Source organism: Myxocyprinus asiaticus, chromosome 50, assembly GCF_019703515.2.
Source record: "Myxocyprinus asiaticus isolate MX2 ecotype Aquarium Trade chromosome 50, UBuf_Myxa_2, whole genome shotgun sequence".
Classification (NCBI taxonomy): Eukaryota; Metazoa; Chordata; class Actinopteri; order Cypriniformes; family Catostomidae; genus Myxocyprinus; species Myxocyprinus asiaticus.
In genome coordinates this window covers 11,925,623-11,947,440 of record NC_059393.1, presented here as the reverse complement: position 1 = coordinate 11,947,440, position 21,818 = coordinate 11,925,623, and the positions used below count along the sequence as shown (strand labels likewise).

At 39.6% G+C, this 21,818-nt stretch overlaps 1 protein-coding gene across 6 annotated transcripts in view; it reads right to left on the bottom strand.

Moving 5' to 3' along the window:
- The window catches only part of LOC127438634 (complement factor H-like), a 56,811-nt gene that overhangs the window by 34,316 nt on the left and 677 nt on the right, over positions 1-21,818 (bottom strand). For 2 of the 6 annotated variants that reach the window (XM_051694338.1, XM_051694337.1), the window contains exons 2-6: positions 12,122-12,301; positions 11,194-11,299; positions 11,021-11,097; positions 9,646-9,837; positions 5,743-5,934 (exon numbers count right to left, since the gene is read on the bottom strand). In XM_051694338.1, the coding sequence (XP_051550298.1) occupies positions 5,743-5,934; positions 9,646-9,837; positions 11,021-11,097; positions 11,194-11,299; positions 12,122-12,301 (747 nt within the window). The other 4 variants (XM_051694341.1, XM_051694339.1, XM_051694343.1 and 1 more) reach the window with 4 other exon arrangements.

Genomic DNA, 21,818 nt, shown 5'->3' with positions numbered 1-21,818 from the left:
CCCCTCAAGTCATAGATGTAGTCAGAGTTTATTTCACCATGTTAAGCAAACACGCACAAGCACATACGCACCTGCACAGGCATACTCATCAGTCAACTGTCACAGTCTGTCTCCCACATTTTCTTTATTTTCTTCAAGGACTCTTATTTTGAAGTTTTCCACTGGACTGCATTTCCAATAGTTCACTGCCCTAATCACTTCCATCTGTTTCTTATTATCCTCACCTGTATCCTATTCCCTCATTAGTTCCTTTTGTATAAATGTCCTCTAGTTTTATCCACTTCTTTGTCAGTCCTTGAAGTGTTATGTTGTACTAAGTTTTGATGTTTAGATTTATAGTTTGTTCCACTCCAGTGATTACCACTGTTGAGCCTTTTTGTTTGTTCCACACCAGCATTTGTTTAACTTCTATGATCATAAGTAAAGAATTTAAAGATTCCACTCCTGCATCTCCTCTCTTACTCTCCAAGACACCTATGTTACATCAACCAATATGCTTAAATGTTACTATGGAGACTACTGTTTAACATTGATTACCGAGGTGGCTGGCACGATGAAAACAAAGACGGGTATGTAGCCAGTTTACTAGACACAAGACTGTTTCGCATGGCACGGGACTTTACAATTGGTAAAATTGCATATGCCATTTGTGCAGCCAAGAAGGTTTCATCTTGATTAACTTCAAATCAAGAACTTTGAGTCACCCATCATGACAGTTTACTAAACCTTTTGAAATAAAATCTTCAGAACAAGTTTTAATATTGGTTATGTTATGACCCAGTTGTTGTGGTTTTGGTTGTTTGTAGGTCTGATTGGGGTGTGAATTGAGTGCACCTGAATCTCTTCATGGCACCTTATTTAAGCAACGCGCAGTTGTGAAGTGATGCAGCTGCTAAGCTGTTGCTTAGTCAGTTTCCCAGACCCATGCTCCAGTTTGAGAACATTTGTTTTGGAATCATTACTAACTAACATTATTGGTTACGGATATTTGATTATGTGGTTTCATTTATCCTTTGAGTTAATTTTGCTGTGTCGTCTCCCTTTAATGAGCCAGGTGTGACAGTCTATTAAGTCTTTTTGGGCATAATGTATCCACACATATAGGCTTCTGTAGTCTGTTTTCAGCTTGAAATGGTCCATAATAGCTTTAAGTTAACTTTTTAATCAGTCAGGTGAAAAGTGTTATTGCTAAAGCAGACAGCAACTCTAAACTGAAACAGCACCTTTATTGCTTTCTATTTTCAAAGCAGACACTATCAAATTTATTATTTGATGGCATTTGAGTTGTGTATGAAGCTGCTTCATGTAACGAGTTGAATTTAGTTGGTTCCACTTTAAGTTTTTATTTTTACCACCTGGTAACTTCTGCACATTGTTTTTAGCCTATATTTCTGACACTTTTGAAGGACAATTCTGTTAAATTTAAGACTCATTTCATCTTTTTGTGAAAGTGAAATTCTTCAGTGAAATTCTTTGGCATTTAAAGATTTCATAATGATTGTAGACTATAAAGTGGCAGCCCACTCAAGCAAATACCAAATATTTTATCTTTGGCATCAGCTACTGCTAGATGCACAGACACATCAGGGTTTTAGCTGCATGAGCAGCACGCAGAACTGTTTTCCGCTAATTAACTATGTGTTAAATGGCCCTAATATTATTAGTGGGCTTATCCAGCATTTTAGGATGTATCATTTGTAGTCAAATCATGAGAACTTCTCAGCAAGTGCTAATTACTGTGACTCATTTGTATGTTTTCCCAAACCAGTCAGCAGAGAGACTTGGAAAGAAATCTCAGTATAGACTATTATTTCTTTAGATAGGGATAATTTTAGATAAAACTAAACTGAAAGAAAAAAAATTGAAAAATAGTAGAAATAACTAAAGTAAATTTCAAAACAACCCAGGTTGTAATGATTAACACAAGTTTCACTTACTTTAGTCTGTTTGTTTTTGTTACATTTATATATTGACATTGTTTTTCTTAGGGGCCATTTACACGACAATGTTTTCAACTAAAAACATAAAACCTTTTATGCATTTTGGCTGTTCATTTACACGACAATGCGTTTTCGGGCCCCAAAATGGTGAGCTTTTGAAAATGGGTTTCAAAGTGCAAGTTTTTGAAAACTATGCCGTTATCGTCTCAGTGTAAACAAACAAAAACATGAATTTGTGAATGATAATGTCATGTGCTCTAAAGAATGATGAATTGATGGGTATCAATGTGAGATGTATAATTATCAATATGAATTTGAAAATCTTAATGTATGGATTCAGGTGGGAAAAATGTATTTGTATTTTAAATGTTATTTAATTTTATTTGATGTACCTTTTACCCTGCAATTCATTCACCCACCACTTATGTATATAGCCTATAGACCGAGATATGATGCCATGTAGAGTAGTCAGTGATATGCTTAGAATATGAAAACATAAGGCAGTGAAAATGCATGCTAGATCCAGTGTACACAAGACCTCTCTCTCTGTTAGAAGATATCCATATATCAGAGTTCTGTCTGATATCCAAAACCAGTCAACATCAACCACTTGTTAACTTACTCTCCTACCAGCCAAAGAGTCAGTAGGGGGAATACAGAAGGCGGCAGGAGATGAAGTGAGGTAAAAAATGAGCAGAGTTTATTGAAAAATCATGAGACTTCAGTCTATATGCATGCACGTGAGACATTCAAAACTACAATGGCAGACTACAGGACCATGTTTGTGCTGCTCAAGATTGAGTTTTGACGTTTCTCCAGCAAAGTACTAGTAATAAAGCAAACTCCTCACCTGTCCAGACAAAATTGCTCCGCTTTCGCCATCTTCATTGTTTGTATTCACCGCTCTGTGGCGACCACAAAGTGACCTCGCCAACTACTGGCCTGGCATGCATAATACAGCATTTTTAATTGTTTTCGCAGATCCTTGTGAACTAGGATTGTTTTGACAACGTTGTCGTCTGCACGCGAAACTTTTCAAAAACGCAAAGGAAAAGCATTTCCGTTTTTAGTACATCGTTGTCAGGTAAATGTACCCTTAGTTGTTAAGGTTAAAATATTGATGTCACACAAAGAGCCAGGAGAGAGAGAGAAGTTAATGAACCCAAATGCAGTATTTAATGAAGATGAATATACAAATAACACCAGGCCTGAAGAACAAAAGGGACTACTTAGCTTCAATGCTATTATCGATGAGACTAAGAGGACATGGCGGCCTAAACGGGCATAGATGCTAAACACAATGATGAGGGAAGGCAGGTGAGGATAATGGTGCATCTTGGGAAATGTAGTGAAGGTGATTTCAATAGGAGTCTCTAGAAGACAGGGGAAACAGAACAGTTCGTGACAGAATTCCCCCCCAAAGAGGCGGCTCCTGATGCCCAAAATGAAGAGGATGACACTGAGGAAGAGATCTCAGGCGGATGGCCAGGGAACCATGGAAAGTCTGTCAGATGATCAAGAGACCATGGAGGAGCGGGCGGGTGGTTAGGAGGCCGAGGAGCCTGCGGACGGTCGATGAAAACAGACAGGTATGTAGCCAATTTACTAGACACAAGACTGTTTCGCATGGGACATTACAATTGGTAAGGGTGACCACAGGGCAGGGACAGGGTCAGGAGGCAGCCACAAGGCAGGGACAGGGGGCAGAGCCACTGGAGGCGGAGCCACAGTTGGTTTGGGGAGTTGAGTCTCAGGAGGCAGAGCCGAAGGTGGAGCGGCAGAGCCGCAGGAGGAGCAGAAGTTTGCATTTCGGGAGGAGCTGGAGGAGGAGTCGCCATTGCCGTGAGCACGGGCAGTGCCAGGGGAACGACCACCGTGGTCGTGAGCATGGGCAGTGACAGAGGAGTAGGAGCCCTTCTCCACTTCCGGACGGCTGTGAGCACAGCTGTGGGAGACTTGGAAGGTGGAGCCATGGGAGGCAGTTTAACAACAGCCGTTTACAGTATATGTGCATAAACAAAACACAGCGATTCTGACGACGGCAGCTAACTAAACATTGTCGGATAATACATCTGTGGTGGATAATCTCTTTGTTCAAAAACAGTAAACTAAAAACGGGTTAAACTGGTGGCATTCAGATTTCACAGGTGTGAGAAGCTGCAGCGCTGCTATGGCTACACTTGTCAGTCATCGCAATTGCGGGAGTCAGTCCTGTATTTCGTACACATGGGACGATGATTTAGGGGATTCACTCCTGCATTTAAATGTGGTTGTCACTGGAAAAAGACGGTGTGGTTGTTTCAAGGAGCACAATACTTGTTGACCCCTCTCCAAACATAGTGCTTATGGTTGTGACCATAAAGCTCTATTTTGGTCTCGTCACTCCAAATTACAGTGTGCCAGAAGCTGCGAGGCGTGTCAAGGTGTTGTCAGGCATATTGTAACCAGGCTTTTTTGTGGCATTGGCTTCTTTCTGGCAACTTGACCATGCAGCCAATTTTTGTTCAAGTATCGTCATATCGTGCTCCTTGAAACAACCACACCATCTTTTTCCAGAGCAGCCTGTATTTCTCCTGAGGTTACCTGTGGGTTTTTCTTTGTATGCTGAACAATTCTTCTGGCAGTTGTGGCTGAAATCTTTCTTGGTCTACCTGACCTTGGCTTGGTATCAAGAGATCCCCCAAATTTTCCACTTCTTAATAAGTGATTGAACAGTACTGACTGGCATTTTCAAGGCTTTGGATATCTTTTTAGATCCTTTTCCATCTTTATAAATTTCCATTACCTTATTACGCAGGTCTTTTGACAGTTCTTTTCTACTCCCCATGGCTCAGTATCTAGCCTGCTCAGTGCATCAAAGTGAGAGCTAACAAACACATTGACTATTTATACACCAACACTAATTGCAATTTAAAAAGCTACAGGTGTGGGAAATCAACCTTTTAATTGCCATTTAAACCTGTGTCACCTTGTGTGTCTGTATCAAGGCCAAACATTCAAGGGTATGTAAACTTTTGATCAGGGCCAGTTGGGTGATTTCTGTTACCATTATGATTTAAAAACGAGCAAAACAACTATGTGATGATAAATGGCTTCATATGATCACTATCCTTAAAAGACAGGGTTTTTTTGCATGATCAGTCCTATTTTCAAAATCAATGCCAAAATTTCACAATTTCTGCCAGGGTATGCAAACTTTTGCGTGTGTGTGTGAATCTAAATAAAAATCGGTTATATACACTACAAGGGAATGTAATGGCAGAAGAGGTAGGATGTAATTATTGCTCAAAGGGGCAGTTTTAACTGTTCATGAGATGGATAGCCTGGGGGAAAAAAACTGTTCCTGTGCCTGACTGTTCTGGTTCTCCGAGCTCTGAAGCGTCAGCCAGAAGGCAACAGTTCAAAAAGGTAGTGGGCAGGGTGAGTGGGGTCCAGAGTGATTTCTGGATGGCTTTGGTAAGACAGAGGAGAAGTTCAACACATTGAACTGATGCTTAAATATCTGATGGGAGAAGGCACTTGTCAGTAATTCAGCAGAATAGGGTCCATGTCTGAGTACTGGAACATTCGGTGGCAACATATTGAGTTTCCATGCGATCATGTTGTTAATATAAAACATTATCTTTGACAGCCCTAAAATATTAAAACTAAAACAAATATAGTGAAAAACTAAAACACTGAAACCCTATAAAGTAATTTAAAACTAAACAAAACTAAATCTAAACTGAAATGGACAAATTGAAAATAAGTGTGTGTGTGTGTATATATATATATATCTATAATAAATCTGTTGTGATCTTACCTTCACATTTAGGATATGGGTCACTCCATTCTCCATTTGCCTGGCAGGTGATGTTTTTCTTTCCTTTTAAAAACAGCCCTTCATGAAGACATGAGAATTTTAACATGTGTCCATATTTAATAGAACCCTCTTGATCAGGGATTCGCTGCACTATGATGTTGTCCTCAGTTGCATTTTTAGTACATGTTACCTCTAGAAAAATAAGACATGCTGGTCACTTCATTGTTCTCCACCTAGGCAGTTCACTTATTTATGGGTCATTGGTCAATTTGTAATTATTATTAATTTTTTTTTAATTTTTTTTTTAAAGGGGGGGTTATTACTTATGGGTCATTGACAAATTACACCCAAAATTAAAATGAGAAACCTTATAAAAATCTAGTTTATAACACATATGCCATATTCTCAGAAATGTAATCTTTGTCCAATTTGGTTTCATACATTTTTGAAAAACCTTTTTATAGCATTTTCTAAAATAAAAAATCTAACTTTTAGATTGTCATGTGGTGTAACCATTAAGTAAAAAGTATTATAATACTTTCTTTGCACCTTGAATACATGAGCGTAAACAACTTATTCATTAATTTACCTAAATTTTTCAAACAAAATTTCCTTATTTTGTTTTGAGTAAAAAATATCAATTTTTATCAGGGTTACACAACATGAACAAAATGTGCCTTTTGATAAACATGTCAAAATAATTATCAGATTTAAGCATCTTCCTTTATACATCCGTTGACGGCTGGGCATTCCAATTTCTCCCATTCATTTTAATAGAAGTGGCCCGCCTATCCTAAATGGTCTCAGTACCAATGTTTATCTCCACAAACTAAATACTGACAACACTATTTTGCTGTGTTTTATAGTTTTTATGGTAAACATAAACAACAAAATTGCTACCTACATGTTGGTTACACCCAAAGATTTTGATTTGGTGGACAAAAGCATTTTAAAATATGAATATTTTAAATTCATATTTATTTATTTTTAAAGAAATTAGAATAAACTTATTCTGCACTAGTCATGCCAACATTTCTTTTTTCAGGAATTTCAGATTTTAATGAGACTTAATTTGTTTTTTTTTTGTTTGTTTTTTTTTTACTGTTTCTGGACACCACATCACATTTTTTACTTTAAGCCCCAGAATAAATATCAATATGACTTTAAACTCAGCAACTGAAAAATGTTACTCATCATAGAAGAGGTGTATTCAAGTAAATGGTTTGTGTGAATTGCATTTATGTATTTTTAATTTAATAGATCAGTACAAAAATGAGCATCAGTCTAGAGACTGTTGTTTGTGAAAATCCCAGGAGATCAGCAGTTACAGAAATACTCAAATCAGCCCATCTGGCACCAACAATCATGCCACGCCCCAAATCACTGAGATCACATTTGTTCCCCATTCTGCTGCTGGCACATGTGGCCATAATATGCACCTATTATGAATTCTGTGAAAATCCACGCTCGCCCACTGCAGCACGCATTTTTTTTTCTTCTACTCCAATCTACTGCTTGACCATATTTGAAAGTGTGTGAAACATTTAATAACTTGTGGCATAAGTTTCATGTGAACACTAGGAAGGACAAATCAACCCATCGCAAACTCTGACATGTTTTACAGTGTTTTCAGAAAACCAGTGTCTTTTTTTTCCACAGTGGAGAGAGCGCTTGCGCGCTCAAGGTTGCCAGATTGTGGGACTAAAGCATCGCCCTGGCAGCATATATCCAAACTGTACAAGTGTCCAGATCTGATTGGGGGATTTCACCTATTAAAATCTGGCAACCTCACATGTCAAAATCTAATTCTGACCAGCTAATCGCCCTTATTTAAAGTATGTTATTTATCAAATGCATTAAAAATAAGTATTTTACTTGCATGATTAGTTCTAAGTTATACATGACAAAATCGATCTAAAGGGGATGGTATTTCTTGCAACAAGGGGCATGGCATCCCCTCAACTCGAGCCCAGTATATGCAGTACATTTTTATGGACCCATGAATATTTGGACACTTAAGTAACGTTATATATATATATATATATATATATATATATATATATATATATATATAAAAAAAAAGTCTGACTGTGATTACATTAGATAACAAAATATCAAACCAAGTTGCACTAGAGCTTTTCTCAGAACTAACCTGAATTTTCTGAGCCTTTTTTGAACTTTAATTACTTTTAACCAACTGATGTCAAGGTGATTTTAGTGGATGTATAAAGTCAGTTCCCTTCAAGTTGGGTTAGGGGCTCAGTATCTATACAATATACATAAATGGGAATGTAAATTTAGCTACCTGTTACGAATTTTATATGGTTGAGAAGTGATTAGGGTTAGGGGTGGGGTTGAGCCAGGTTTATGGTTTGGGGTGACGTTAAGCTGGTGCTACACAATTTTCCAGTGATTTTTCAGGTATGAGCTTCATTTACATAATCAACAGCCAGATGGAGAGAGATGAAGCCCGCATTAGTATCTGCCAGCAGGAGATCATATCAGGACTCCCTGCTGTGTTAATGGCTTCAAAAACTGAAAAAGCAGATCAGGCTTGCTTGAAAAAATCGTTCTGTCCCCAAGGTGGGGTCTTGTGTTCTTGTCAAGTGACCAATTAGCTTCTTGTTTTACTGAAGAACTAACAAGACGTCAAGCTTTTCTGCATATAATCACAAACACCGATTGTAATCCTAAGAGATTCTGTCACCAAATGTTTTTCCTGCATTTATCTCCTTCAATAAAATTACATCAGAATGTAAAGCCACAACAGTCTGTTTTTATTTAACAAATTCTTTACTCACTGAAAGCTGCATATGGACATTGATGGGATAAATGCACAATCATGCACTTTCACAAGGTAAAGTTAATTCATGAATCAATTCCTACGGATGTTTTCACACCTGGCTCGTTTGAGGCATTTTTGTTCTTAACCTTGTGTGTTTTCTCCCTTGGTTTGGTTCGTATAGGCATAAATGAACACGGCAATTGCACTCTGATCCAGACAAAAACAATGGTCTGAGACCACCTAGAAGGAAAAGAAACCTGCTGGTCAGTTCGTCATTCTAATTCATCGTCAAAACGCAGATATAGCCTTTTGGCTGCTTTATAATATATGGGTTGATCTTCACAATTGCTTCTCTATTTTGGATAGCGGCAGTACAGACATAGGCAAGACGGCGTCAGCAACTTTTTGACAGATGAAAACATGGTTTTACTCTTTTTGTGTGTGTGCTTGTGAAAGAGGGAGATTGGGTGCAAGAAGACGATTTTAAACCTTACAAACTTCTCTTAGTAAAACAATTAGCTTAAAGTGTCTTGTTTTTTTTTTTTTTTTCAACTTTTTGGAGCCACTGTATGTAATATTAAACTCCATATAAATAATTTAAAGACAAGTTTTAATTTATTCCAATTAAGTGATCATGGAGCAAAGATTTTAAATGGTTTCAATACTTTGGTTTCAGCAGATGTTGCAATTTTTTTTTGACATAATTTATGGTTGAATAATAGCTCAAATATGAGTAGCTTAGTCTTAGCAATAGATTTGATGAATTCTGTGATGTTTTGTGATGCAAGTTTGTTTGCCTCTCTCTAAAACATTCCATCCTGTTGAATAAAATCACAGAAACTGCTATAGACCTAATAATAATAAAAAAATAATGGTTACAAAAATATCTCGAGTAATGGCTAACTTTACATTTGTTTCAATCACGTTAGGTTCTGTTGCGTATCTTGTTTTTCTCCTGCCAATTGTATAAATAATAAAGGTAATCGCTTAAAGTTTTAAGAGCCCGAGTTTGACCAGAGCATATTTATAAATGTCTGGTATACCCTTTTAAAAAAAGTAACAGAGTTCAAAAAGTACTACATAACAGGAATGACCCCTTAAACATGATGTGTCCTTACCTTCACACTTAGGAAAAGGACTGCTCCATTTTCCATTTGACTGGCACTTAATTTCTTTTGCTCCCCTCAAAATTAGCAGTTTTTCATCACATGAAAATTTCAGCCTGTGTCCAAATCGGAATAAATCCCCATAACCAGGGAGTCCCTCCACTTTGATGTTGTCCCCTATTTTGTCTGGAAGACATGTTGCCTCTAAAGAAAGGAAAAAGCATGGTTTCATGTGCACAAAGTGCAAAATGCATAACAGCTGAAACGGTTCAGAATTTGTGTCATCCAAAAAATGAAATTCTGGTGCGATGAGGTTTCCAAGGTTAATGTTCAATCGAGTTTTAAATTAACACAACCTACCTCCCTACCCTAAACATTAATGACACTATTGGTTAGATTTAGGTTTAAAGCAAATGTGACATGAAAAACACAATTGCTGAAGCAACCACGTCATTTTGAAGTGCTTCTATGACATTTTCGGCTCAAATGTCAACTCGCATACACTTCACAATTCGTACCACAGTCCTTTTTGAAGTTGAGCCAATTTAAAGTGTGATTAACTTCACTTGGCAAGCTTGTAAATGTAGTTGATTATGTTATACAAAACTTAAAAGGTATCGGCTTACAAATTGTGTACTATAAGTGTTTGTGAACTGTTAATCTGCTGTTGTACTCTGGGGTTTGAGTGAAAGGAAATTGTGATTTATGTTCAATGACTACTATGAATTATTTTGCAAAAATGCAGGTATAGTAACGTGATTTTAAGCGATCAGGTTTTCTTTTGTGTTCCACAGAAGAAAGAAAGTAATTACAGGTTTGAAACGGTATGAGGGTGAGTAAAAATGTTTTAACTTGAGCGAACTAACTCTTTAAACGGCCACCTTTGCATACTATTTGCAAGTCCAACTCATTTATACTTTAATGTAGAAAGACCTACATTTCCAAAACTGTTGGTCAATACAATGTTCAAATAACATTTCAAATCCCCAATAAAATCTGACATCAATGGTGTCATAAATGTAGCTTTTTTTTTCTTTAGCTCAAATCAAACAACAATCCCCTGCAGAATACATGTTCTAGAGTAGGCTCTTTTAAGCAAGACTACAGCGCCATATTAAGCGTTACAATTTCACCCAGTTATATGTATAGCCTATGAGTGGCCCGTCTTGTCCTTCTAATGTCTCTGAAAAATGTTCCTGTGATACGCACATGCAAACATAGAGCTATAACATGATATTGAGATTTCATTGGCTATGACCACCGACTGATCACAGAATGTTCGAGTAACTTTTCTGCCCCCATTTTGTCACTGTTTTCTTAAGGGTTGAAAGTGGATGATTTCAGGCTGCTGGAAGATATAAAAATGTTTAGTTGACCTCTCCAGTACCTTCACATTCAGGTAAATGGTTATCCCAACCGCCAAGGCGACATGTTCTGCTGTCAAACCGACTCGTCATCTGGAAGCTTGGGAAAAAAAAAAAAAAATGTATATTTTTACCGTAATAGTACTTATTCCATTAAATTCTGTCGAATGTCTACAAATCTACTCTACACGCTTACCCCTCTTTGCAGGTATACTTGATGGTTGTTCCGAAAACAAAGTTATTACCATTCACAATACTGTATTGGCCATTTGGAATATCTGCAGGCTGCTCACAGCGTTTGACTAATGTTAATGCAGAAACAAAAGATATAGTTTAGAATTAAATTTCAGAGTTCTTAATTCTAGTAATTCTCAGAGTTAGTCTTAGGGGCTGTTTACACCGAACAGGTTTTCCGTCCATATACTATGGTGCGTTTTCATTGTTTTTCCATAAAGCCTTTTTAGTTTTCTGGTCTCCAGTGTTTTCACTCGCATCAGCGTATGTTTTTAGTGCGATGTTTGTTTAGCATGTTAAACTTGTAAAACTTGTCAAAAACAACATGGATCCATAGTGCTGATTCTTTAAAGAGTTGTGATGACCATCTTTTGACAGTGCCTCACCTGTCAAAGTTTAAGGAGTGGGTATATGACATAAAGTGATGGCCTGAGGTTAGTTACATAAGATGAGTTATGAAAGCCAATAACTGCTCCAGTCTCATCTCATTTTTACTCCAACTAACACTTAAAATAGTTGTTGGTCTCCATCTGGTTGCTTGTTTTGGTAGTTTAAAAAAAATTGACTAGTTTTTACTATTAGTTTGAACTGCTGCTTATGGAGACTGGAACCAGGAAACAGTCCAGCGGCAATCAGAGGATATTTGTTGCACCGTGTCTAGTTAGAAAACGTTTGGTCTTAACGGGCCCATATAATTCAGTAGAATTAAATTACATGATATGCACGAGTTTCCTGTTCCAGTTACTATTATTACATTAAAATACATTTTAAAAGGCTGTAACTGAAATATTTTATGTATTTTTAAAGCTTTCCATCGTAAAAATTAGCTCTTAGTTGTAGATTTATTTATTTTTTGTGAGGGGGAAAATATAATTGAAAAGTGTACTCACGCGTACATTCTGCCTCATGCAGTTTAATCCATTTTTTACCATCACATATGTAGCTGATTTTTCGCAGAGAGACATAGCCATGCTTGCAGCTGTACTCTAGTTTATCACCAGAAGAGTAGTTGGTTTTCAATAAACCAGGAGAAACTTCTGCATTACCTAATTTTGGAAGCTCAGTGCAACCTGTGAGACGATAAGACAATGGTACATCATATAGTCAGTGCAAATGTCATCATCAAAGCCATATACTGTATTTAGTTGCTTTTGTCACAACAATTCACCTAAACTTGATTCTCTGTATCAGTCATGTGTATTTACTGCTACTTTTTAGTAAATGTGCGTGTGATTTAAAAAGAACTGTAAAGAAATGTTGAAAGGGGAGAAAAAAACAAACAAAAACTTACAATTCTGTGTAGAAGTACCAACATTTCCATAGACATAAAATAGCTAGATTTGATCTAATTTCCCCCTATACTGTTAGTTGGCTAATACTGGGACATGATGAAACTCAAAGTCTTAAAGTTAATATTTGTCAGCTCTGGGCAGAATTTTGTGTATACATGATGTTTAGTTGTGACCAGATGATTTACAGTATGTGTTTTTATTATAATTATGTTAATGAAAAGATGTTTTCTGATGTATCTAGATACTTAAAGGAATAGTTCACCCAAAAATGAAAATTCTCACATTTTCTCACCCTCATGCCATCCTAGATGTGTATGATTTTCTTTCTTCTGCATAACACAACTGAAGATTTTTAGAAAAACATTTCAGCTATGTGGGTCCATATAATGCAAGTGAATGGGTGCCCAAATTCTGATGCTCCAAAAAGCACATAAAAGGATCATAAAAGTAATCCATATGACTCCAGTGTTTTAATCCCAGTGGCGGGGCATGTATTTTACACCTAGGTCTTCATTGCTATCCTCCCTCAATTAAACCGCCTTTGAATAACATCACCATGACGCTAGGGCTATAGGCTATTCAATAGCCGCTATTGTCATTCGACGTAACCACCGCTATTTTAATTTTAATTGTGGGAGGATACCATCAAACCATCAAGGATGTACCACTATTATGCACTAATTTACCAAAGAAACAAGAACAAACTCCCAACAACCAGTCACATTTACTCATGCAACCACCAAGCAAGCAAAAATGCCATAAAACACAAATAACACAATCAGGATTCAACAGGTTTCCCCAGATTCCAGCCAAGCTGCTGGGCCTAAACGCACATGCCACACTCACACTCAAAGTCACAGACAGGCCACTGAATCTGAACATCATTCACACCAGCAGCAACGATCTAAAACAAGCAATAATAAAAAAAATAAATAAAAAAAATATCTAGTAACAGGGCCAGTGCCAGGATGAAATCTGTCTATCTATCGACAGCACACCTACAACTTTACAGCCCAGCTAGTAAAGATACATAGTTCAATGACACGGTTGTACAGTACATTGGTGTGTTTCAGTTCCAATAAAAGATCCTTCTCGATTGCCATGGAGGCCAGTGCTGACAGTCGAGCCTGCCCAGTCTTATTTCTTGAATACGTTTTAATGCATTTTAGGGCTGAAAATGTCCGCTCGACAGAGACCGTAGATACTGGGATGGTCACCGCCAAACATGCCAATGCGTAAAGTTGATGCATGCTCCTGCGTTGATCTTTCTGCTGAAGGAAAGCAAGGAGGACAGCAGGGCTTTTTCCTTCAAAAATCAGTCATGACATACACTACAGTCAGTTCTGTTTTAATACTGGGCAGGTCGAAGAGATCTCCGTGGCTCTGTATTAAGCTGGATAAGGCCGCATCCGGGAATTTTTTCCATTATGTCTGAAACTGCTGAGGGTCGAGGGGGGAGAGAGAGAGAAATGTGACTTTCTCATGTCTTTAAACCGGTTCCGTATCTGGGCAATGATGTTGTCCAAAATGTCACTGGAGTTTGTTGTACCTTGCGCGAATGTCCCCCTGTACTGGGCCTCTCCGTGTGCTTGGTGCACCTGTTTCACGCACAGTAGATTCATAAATCTCACCAAATTGCCCTCTCTCCCTCTCAATGGTGTCACAAAACTCGTCCATTCTTGCTAGAAAGCTTTGTACATCGAGTGTTTTGTTCTGCAGTATTCCAAAAAGCACATCTGAATACTCAAATCACAAACACAACTCGATCATCCAGATGTGCATTGTAATCGTCAGCACAGTGCACAGAATCCTCGTTGTACTCATCATGGTGTTCTAATATGTGCTCAAATAGTTCCATTAGGGCAACTCTCTTCCCAAAGACTGTGCTGACCAATCTAGAACTATATTGCCACCTTGTTGGTGCCACACGATGAAGACGACGCTGGCAGATATCGTCAAGCAGTTGCGTGCGCTTAGGGGATCTGGAAAAAAAATGCAGCTAGGCCACTGAGATGTGCAAAAAAGATCCTACATTCTCTAAGCTTCGATGCCCCTCGAGTCAGTACTAAGTTAAGTTAATGTGCATAGCAATATATAAATAAAGCCATAGGAGCCCTCACCTTAACTTTAGCCTGCACCCCATTTAGTCCAGATGCCATGATGGCAGTACCATCAAAGCACTGTGCCACATCATTATCTAGGCATTCGTGTTCCTCCAGGAATCGGATAATGAGAGCAGCAATGTCATCAGCCTGCTAGCCACTCGTAACATCGTCAAATCTGACAAACCTCTCCTTGATACCAGTGTTTGTCACATAACAGAGCACCAGTGCCAGCTGGGCTGCAGTACTCACATCTGTAGTTTCGTCCACCATAACTGCGACAAAATGAGCTTATTGATCTCCCTTTTTATTTCCTCTCCCATCACTTCAGCTATAGCACTATTCAGGTCATTTTGTATTTTGCCTGAAGTCCCAGTAAACACTTTGTTAGTGGAAAGGTGGTAATGCAAATATTTGTCGTGCTCGGCCAGAAAGGAAATAAGTTCGAAATAGTTACCCCTATTTGTGGACTTATTGCTTTCATCGTGTCCCATAAATGAGAGCTCTTGTTTACCTAGAAAGATGACACAATCGATCAGTCTTTTCAGTATTTCCCTATTTTTCTTGACTTCGCATTTGTTGAGTTGTCGATCCACTTGGGTGTCTCCAAACATTTTCAATAGCACCATTGCTTGCAAGTGTCCTGCCGTGCTTTTTGATGTCTCGTTGCGGCCTTGGTTAGGCAATTCAGGTTTGCAATCCTAGCGTGGCTCCAAACACCATATCGGTCAGTTGCAAATAACAAGCATTCCCAGCAATACAATTTTCAATCTTCCTTCGACACTGTAAGCCAAGTGTACCTTTTGTAGTTGGTCGATTGAAAGTGCCTCACAAATCCTTTCCCTGGCTGAGACAGGCCTGCTAGCTGCGGGGTTAGTTGACCCTTTCTCACAATTTCCAGCTTTTCTTGAAAGGTCCTTCTCGAAAAAGGCTTTGCCAGTAAATCCACCACCAAATCCATTTCTTCTCCTTCAGCCATTGTGCATTTAAAAAAACAAGGCTAAGTAAAAAATCTAAACAAAAAAATCTAAAGCACTACATCTAAAAATATGAACGTCACACGAAAGAAAGTTTACGTGCTAGCTAGTTGTACTTCAGTTTTAGTTAGCTAATGGTCCTCCAATCATGCCACATGAAAAATGCTGACGTAGGCCAGCTAGAAGGCTCCGGCGGGTCAAAGAATACACCCAACATGGCAAACTCGAAATCTGATTGGTTAAAGATGACAATCAACGACATCGTCCCCATTTGCTTCAACAATAGAGGGGATTCACTTGAAATTCTGAAGCCCTCAGGGTAGATTTTTCACCCAGTGATGGCACAGGTGGAAAATCTGATTGGATAAAAGCTCTAATTTAAATGAGCTGCACTGGAAGTAGCGCAAGTCACGCTGCACAACTGAGGGAGAGAGTAGCATTGAAATGATGTTAATAGTATTAACATAATTTCAATTTTCAATGCTACTCCGAGATATAGACTGATGGGAAGGAACTTTGTAAAATACATATAGCATTAATGAAATGTATATTACATTTATAAAAATATAATTTTCTGATTCTGACAATCTCTAGGCCAGCAGAGAAGGCCTTGCTGGCCCTGACGGCCCTCCTCTGTTTAATCCATATCTTGAAGTAATATGATTGGTGTGGGTGAGAAACAGATCACTATTTAATTACTTTTATGCTAGAAATTCTTCTCCTTGCCCAGTAGGGGGCGATATGCATGAAGAATGTGAATCACCAAAAACACGAGAAGAATGACTGAGCAGGGAGGAGAATTTATAGTAAAAAATTGTTTTTCATCCACACCTATCATATCGCTTCTGAAGATATTAATTTAACCACTGGAGTCTTATGGATAGTTTAATGCTGACTTATGTAATTTTTGGAGCTTCAAAATTTTGGCACCCATTCACTTGCATTGTATGGACCAAAATAGCTGAAAAATTCTTCTAAAAATCATTTGTGTTCTGCAGAAGAAAGTAAGTCATACACATCTGGGATAGCATAAGGGTGAGTAAATTATAGAATTTAGATTTTTGGGTGAACTATTCTTTTAAGAATAACATTAATACAAATGATATACTGCAACTTATAATAAAAAACAAATGTGGTTTAATAATTCTGCAAGTGTATTTTTTATTTTAATTGCATTTGAGAATTGAGTAGAAGACTACTTGTATTGACGCTGACTACCAGCCCTGGAATCGCGAGTTCGAATCCAGGGCGTGCTGAGTGACTCCAGCCAGGTCTCCTAAGCAACCAAATTGGCCCGGTTGCTAGGGAAGGTAGTCACATGGGGTAACCTCCTCCTGGTCACTATAATGTGGTTCTCACTCTCGGTGGAGCATGTGGCGAGTTGTGTGTGCGGATGCCGTGGAGAATAGTGTGAAGCCTCCACACACGCTACGTATCGCGGTAACGCGCTCAAGCCACGTGATGAGATGCACGGATTGACGGTCTCAGACGTGGAGGCAACTGAGATTCATCCTCTGCCACCCAGACTGAGGCGAGTCACTACACCACCATGAGGACTTTGGGAATTGGGCATTCCAAATTGTGAAAAGGGGAGAAAACAAAAAGACTACTTGTACTTAGTACTACTTAAAAAAAATTACTACTAGAATCTAGTACATAGTAGTACTAGTACATATACTGTATACCAGTGATTTTCAAACCTGTCCTGGAGGCCCCTCAGTAGTACACATTTTGGATGTCTCCTCAAACACACCTGATTCAACTCATCAGCTCGTTAGTGGAGACTCCAAGACTTAAATTGGGTGTGTCAGAAAAGGGCGACATGCGAAATGTGCAGTGCTGAGGGGCCTCCAGGACCGGTTTGAGAACCACTGCTGTATACAGTATATACTGTATATGTATATAAGACATTACCAAGGCAGAGGGAAACAAAATTAAAGCAAAGACAAACCTGACGTTTATTAACAACCACTTGGGGGAGTTCTGTAATGATTCGCTACAATGTGTCATGTCGTCACGATTCACTGTTGTTTGCCTTGTGTTTTGACCTGTCATCTGTTCCCCCTGGACTGCACTTCCCATAATCCCCTGCCCTGATCACTTCCAGCTGTTCCATATTGTTCTCACCTGTGTGTTATTTACCTCATTTATCCCTGTATATATATTGCCCTGATGTCTATATAACCTTTGTCAGTTGTTATATGTATATGAGTTTTGACCTCCTGTTTATTGACCAGTTCCAGTCATTGATGTTTTCTTTGTTCCTGTGTTCAAATCAAATCACTGTCACACAGCCATATACATAAGTGCAATGGTGTGTGAAATTCTTGGGTGCAGTTCCGATCAACATAGCAGTCATGACAGTGATGAGACACTAACATCAAATTAACACAGCACAATTTAAACATCTGATATACACATAATTACACTCAACAATATACAAATAATAACATACACTGTACAGTATACAATACGCACTATATAGATACACATTATTCAATAAAAATATATTAAAAAAAGTATATATAGAATGTACAGTATTGTACTGTACTGACATTCAGGCTGTCGGTTGATAGTCAGTTGCTAAGAGAGATATAATATAATTTATGACAGTCCTGTGTCAGATATAAGAGTAAGGGTAATAAAGTGCAGTGCTGATGTATTTTGATCGTGGGAGATCAAGAGTTCAGAAGTCTGATTGCTTGGGGGGAAGAAGCTGTCATGGAGTCGGCTGGTGCGGGTCCTGATGCTGCAATACCGCCTGCCTGATGGTAGCAGTGAGAACAGACCATGGCTCGGGTGGCTGGAGTCTCTGATCCTCCGAGCTTTTTTCACACACCGCCTGGTATATATGTCCTGGAGGGAGGGAAGCTCACCTCCGATGATGTCTGGCAGTTCGCACCACCCTTTGCAGTGCTTTGCGGTTGTGGGCGGTGCTATTGCCGTACCAGGTGGAGATGCAGCCAGTCAGGATGCTCTCTACAGTGCAGGTGTAGAACCGTGTGAGGATGTGGCGGTTCATTCCAAACTTCCTCAGCCGTCTCAGGAAGAAGAAGTGCTGATGAGCCTTCTTCACGACGACTTCAGTGTGGATGGACCATGTGAGTTCCTCAGTGATGTGGACACCCAGGAACTTGAAGCTGCTGACTCTCTCCACTGGTGCTGCATTGATGGTGATGGGACTGTGTTCTCTGTCTTTTCTTCTGAAGTCCACCACAAGCTCCTTTGTCTTACTGACGTTAAGGGAGAGGTTGTGCTCCTGACACCAGTGTGTCAGAGTGTGCACCTCCTCTCTGTAGGCTGTTTCATCATTGTCAGTGATCAGACCTACCACCGTCATGTCATCAGCAAACTTAATGATGGCATTGGAGCTATGTGTTGCCACACAGTCATGTGTGTACAAGGAATACAGTAGTGGGCTGAGAACACAGTCCTGCAGGGCTCCGGTGTTGAGGGTCAGTGATGAGATGTTGCTGCCTATTCTAACCACCTGGCGTCTGCTTGACAGGAAGTCCAGGATCCAGCTGCACAGCGAGCTGTTTAAGCCCAGAGCCCGGAGTTTCTCATCTAGCTTGGAGGGCACTATGGTGTTGAATGCTGAGCTGTAGTCTACAAACAGCATTCTCATATAAGTGTTCTTTTTGTTTCCAGGTGGGAGAGAGCAGTGTGTATTGTAGATGCAATGGCATCATCAGTGGAGCGGTTGTTGCGGTAAGCAAACTGCAACGGGTCAAGAGAGAGAGGCAGCACAGAGCAGATGTAATCTCTGATTAGTCTCTAAAAGCATTTGCTGATGATGGGGGTCAGAGCAACAGGATGCCAGTCATTTAAGCAAGTTATTTTTTATTGCTTTGGAACAGACACAATGGTGGATGTTTTAAAGCATGTGGGGACTACAGACAAAGAGAGGGAAAGGTTGAAAATGTCCATAAAAACACCAGCCAGCTGGTTCGCGCACGCTCTGATGACATGGCCCGGAATGCCGTCTGGGCCCACGGCTTTGCGGATATTCACCCGTCGGAAGGATCGGGTTACATCCGCTACAGAGACGGAGAGTGAACTAACCTCTGTAGCTTCAGCCGTGAGAGCTCTCTCCACGAGGGCGGTGTTATTTCCCTCAAAAAGAGCATAAAAAGTATTTAGCTCATCCGGGAGAGAGGCAGCGGTGTTCATGGTGGAGTTTTTATTCCCTTTAAAGTCCGTGATGATGTTAATTCCCTGCCACATGCTTCTAGAGTTGGTGGTGTTAAACTGTCCTTCAATCTTGCTTCTGTACTGGCGTTTTGTGGTTCTGATAGTTTTTCGGAGGGCATAACTGGTTTGTTTATGCTCCTCCGCGTTCCTGGAATTAAAAGCGGAGGTCTGCACATTAAGTGCTGCGCGAACATTGTTATTTATCCATGGTTTCTGATTCGGATAGATCCGTGTTGTTCTGGTCGGAACCACGTCCTCCACACATTTTTTGATGAAACGCATTACGCTATCAGCGTAAAGCTCTGTAGTCATCGGAGGCGGACCGGAACATCTCCCAGTCCGTGTGATCAAAACAGTCTTGTAGCATGGAATCTGATTGGTCCGACCAGCACTGGATTGTTCTGAGGGTGGGTGCTTCCTGTTTCAATTTCTGCCTGTAAGTGGGCAGAAGCAGAATGGAAGAGTGGTCCGATTTGCCGAATGATGGGCAGGGGAGGTATCTGGAATAGCAATGGTCCAAAACCTGGTCCCCTCGTGTGTTGAAACTAATGTGCTGGTGGTATTTTGGTGCGACTGATTTTAAACTGGCTTTATTAAAGTCCCTGGTCACAGTGAACGCGGCCTCAGGGTGCGCGGTTTTCTGCTCACTTATAATCCCATACAGATCCTTGAGTGCCTGGTCTGTGTCGGCTTGTGGGGGAATGTACACAGCTGTAATAATGACCACTGTGAATTCCCTCGGTAGCCAGAATGGTCGACACAGAAACATAAGAAATTCCAGATAGGGAGAGCAGAAAGACTTGATAGAATGTACATTCCTCTGATCACACCAGGATTTGTTGATCATAAAACATACACCCCCTCCTCTGCTTTTACCTGAGAGGTCTTTCGCTCTGTCTGCTCGGTGCACAGAGATCCCCGCGGGTTCAATGGCTGAGTCTGGAATCTCCGCAGACATCCAAGTTTCCGTAAGGCAGATAATGCAGCAGTCCCTTGTATCTCGTTGGAAAGAGATCCGCACTTTCAGCTCGCAGAGCTTGTTATCCAGAGACTGAACATTTGCCAGTAGAATAGTGGGTAGCGGGGGTCGATTTGCGTGGCGTCTTTCTCTGAGAACGCCGGCTCTCTTTCCCCTTTCCCTCCTGCGTTTCCACGGCCGTGCTGCCCAGACAAAGGGCTCTGCTTGCGTGTTTGTAAACAGCGGGTCGGCATTGAGAAATCTGAAGTTCGGTTTACGGTGTGAAATTGCTGAACCAATGTCCAAAAGTGTTTGTCTGTCGTAGAAAATAAGGCAGACAACATCCAAGACAAAAAACATATGAATTGTGAACAAAACAAACAAAACACTACTATGTTGTGTCGGAGCTCGCAATGCAGCAGCCATACTCGGCGCCATCTTGAGGTTACCCCGTTATTTTGTACTTTGGCAAACTTTAATAATAAATAAACACACTTAGATTCCGCTCTCGTGACCTCTTTCCTACGTTACACATGTACTACAACTGCAAAACATTTACAAATGTGGGCTCAGGGCCCTTTGGACTGTTGTGTTGCCATTGTCATCAATGTAAATACTATTTTATGTAATCAGCAAATTGAACAACTGATAAGCAAATACTGTGTGCAAACAAAAACTGGTCTTTGTATGGGAAGATCAGACACAAAAAACACATTTGATTGGACCTTGTGCTACCTCGTAATGTAATGACATCTGTACAAATCTGAGCTGATCATATTAATGGTTTATGATAAAATTTTCTTGATTGTCAAGTCTAGTAAGTTACTAGAAGCTGCCTCTTTTCAGAAAAGAGATTAAAGAGAGTGAAATAATATTATAGATAAATAGCTTTATACATCAGATGTAATACGTTTAGGATGTTTAAAATTAGTGTAATGGGAACAGTGGCAGTTCAATAAATATTGTGGTGATAAATGAATACTTTAGGCTCAAGGAAAATGTTTTGAAATGAATTTCCTCATATCAGTCTTCTCTGATGCAACTGATCCAGACAGGATTTTTCA